The sequence below is a fragment of the Oncorhynchus kisutch genome, linkage group LG18, assembly GCF_002021735.2.
Source record: "Oncorhynchus kisutch isolate 150728-3 linkage group LG18, Okis_V2, whole genome shotgun sequence".
In the NCBI taxonomy this organism is placed as follows: Eukaryota; Metazoa; Chordata; class Actinopteri; order Salmoniformes; family Salmonidae; genus Oncorhynchus; species Oncorhynchus kisutch.
In genome coordinates this window covers 43,129,667-43,131,953 of record NC_034191.2, presented here as the reverse complement: position 1 = coordinate 43,131,953, position 2,287 = coordinate 43,129,667, and the positions used below count along the sequence as shown (strand labels likewise).

Sequence of the window (2,287 nt, the reverse complement as noted above, 5' to 3'; positions counted from 1 at the left end):
CATGTCCTGCTGCGGAGGGAAGGCCTACGACCCCAGCAGTGGCCAGATGAAGTGCTGTGCAGATACTCTGTACAACCTGCAGGTTCAGGACTGGCTCTCAGAGGATGCCCAGTGCTGTGGGAATATCCTGATGGAGGCCGGCTCCACCTGCTGCTCCGCCCCAGGACTAGACCTGCTCTACCCTACCCAGCCAGGGTTCACCTGCTGTGGGCACCGCTACCCCAACTCCTCCCTGTGGTCTTGCTGTGCGGGCGTCCTGCACCCAAGGACTGAACGAAACACCACCAGCATGAACATGATTCCAGGTCAGTGGGAACAGGATACACTCCGAACCTGACTCCCATTTGGGTGTGTTTTGATAGGTCCCTGTCTGGATTCTGTCTCTGTCTTAGCCCATTTGATTAGACTGTTGTTCATTATCCTCAGGACTTAGGATTCTACCACTGGGGGACCTGAAGACAGAAAAGTTGTGTGACAACAAAGGTAAGCCCTCCAGTTTGAAGCACAGGATGAAAGGAAACATGACTCAATACTTCGGCCTTTAGCAAGAACCTTTAGGAAGCAAATGAATCTACTTTTAAGGGAAGCACAACGCTGATCTAAATTGTGTGTGTGTGTCCAGTTCTGCTAGGGACAGTGGAGAGTGTGTCTGTGAAGAAGAATACGCGATCCATCGTGATGGTGAACGTCATGTCCATGCAGGCCTGGCGTGGCCATGTCAACGCTCTGCCTTCCCCTCACTACCTCACATTACCCGACCACTGCAGCTCTCCTGAATTGGTGCCAGGCAACACTTACCTCTGGGTGAAAACAAGACATTTCCCAGACACCATAAACGTAATCTCTGATCTCAGCGACCATCCCTCCCCTCTCCATTCCATCCTCTCCAGGTGCTCAAAATGATACATTTAACCATGTTGAGGGTATACAGTGTTTGTTTATAAATAATGGCACAAAAAAAGCAGTAACATTTTACTTGACACCCAGTGACACAGTCATGTCCATTTCATAATATGTCATAACAGCTGACAACCTGTCATAACGTTTATGATATGGTCATAACACTGTCATGACATATATTTAAACTTGTTGTGACGTATATTGAGTCATTTTATCGCTGGTTATGACACCTACATAAGAGTGTAAAAACACACAAAACCTACTACGGTAGTTATTTTATGGCTTACGACACCAACAAAAGAGTGTAAAAACACACAAAACCTACTACGGTAGTTATTTTATGGCTGGTTATGGCACCTACATAAGAGTGTCAAAACCAACAAAACCTACCACACCAGACAAAACATTCCATTACACCATAGCCTACATGTCAACAGTATGTTTATGCTAATATATATATGCAGACCCACGCATATATATGCACACACTGTATTTTTTTAATTTAATTGACCATATTAAATTATCATTGTGATTATGCACACATTGATGACACACATGCCCATACCCCAATGCTCTGTTGCTGATGACTGGGATGAATGTAGGAGCAGATTTCAAGAGCAGGACAAGGCACCCTCTTTTTTTTTTTACTGATATAAGGGCATGTAAAGCGTATCTGGCTAATATAATTATGATGGTCATAATGCTTCTTGACATGGTCATTAAAGTGAATTTTCTTAGTCCAAGTAAAGTGACAGGATGGCCATCAAGCATCATGAGAGTGTCCTAAAAAAAACGTGACTGTAAAGAATTCACAACAACAACAAAGGCTGTAAGAAACGGACTTTCAAACCAAAGGAAATTGCACTCTTATTTAGGTGTCATTGTCAGCCATAGAATAACGCTCTCTACAGTATGCCACAACAGGTATAAATGTATGGGTCATGACAGTGTTATTACCATATGACACTGGGTGGCAAGTGAAGTTTGAGCAAAAAGCTTCTATTTTTGTTTCTGATGGGGTAGGACAGTTGAACTAAGCAAATGAGGCATGCGTTATATTCTTCAAGAAACAATTTGTATGTCATTCATTTAAAAGTCCCAAAAATGTATGTACAGTAGCTATCACAGATTGTCCCTTTTATGTTATCAATAGATGTTTAAGTTATTTTTTGATTTGCTTACAAAAATCGACCACCGTTTATGGTCTCTCAAGGAGTCATATCTCAGGATAAGCCATATTTTATGATGTTTGTCTGGGTGGCGTTTTCTGTTTATGACGAAAGTTCCTTTAATGTTAATGCAATTGTATTGTCTTCGATTCCCTCCTTCAATTCCATACTGAAGCTATTTCTTAATTGAAAGTTAACTTGTTCTACGTGACACTAAC

At 42.2% G+C, this 2,287-nt stretch overlaps 1 protein-coding gene across 1 annotated transcript in view; it reads left to right on the top strand.

Moving 5' to 3' along the window:
• The window catches only part of LOC109909571 (uncharacterized), a 7,503-nt gene extending 5,679 nt beyond the window's left edge, over nucleotides 1–1,824 (top strand). Inside the window, exons 11-13 of the mRNA XM_020508594.2 lie at nucleotides 1–305; nucleotides 427–483; nucleotides 623–1,824. The exon at nucleotides 1–305 is cut by the window's left edge and continues 18 nt beyond it. Coding sequence (XP_020364183.1) covers nucleotides 1–305; nucleotides 427–483; nucleotides 623–903 — 643 coding nt within the window. The 3' untranslated portion in view covers nucleotides 904–1,824. The remainder of the gene's footprint in view (nucleotides 306–426; nucleotides 484–622) is intronic.
• The last annotated feature ends 463 nt before the right edge of the window (nucleotides 1,825–2,287 follow it).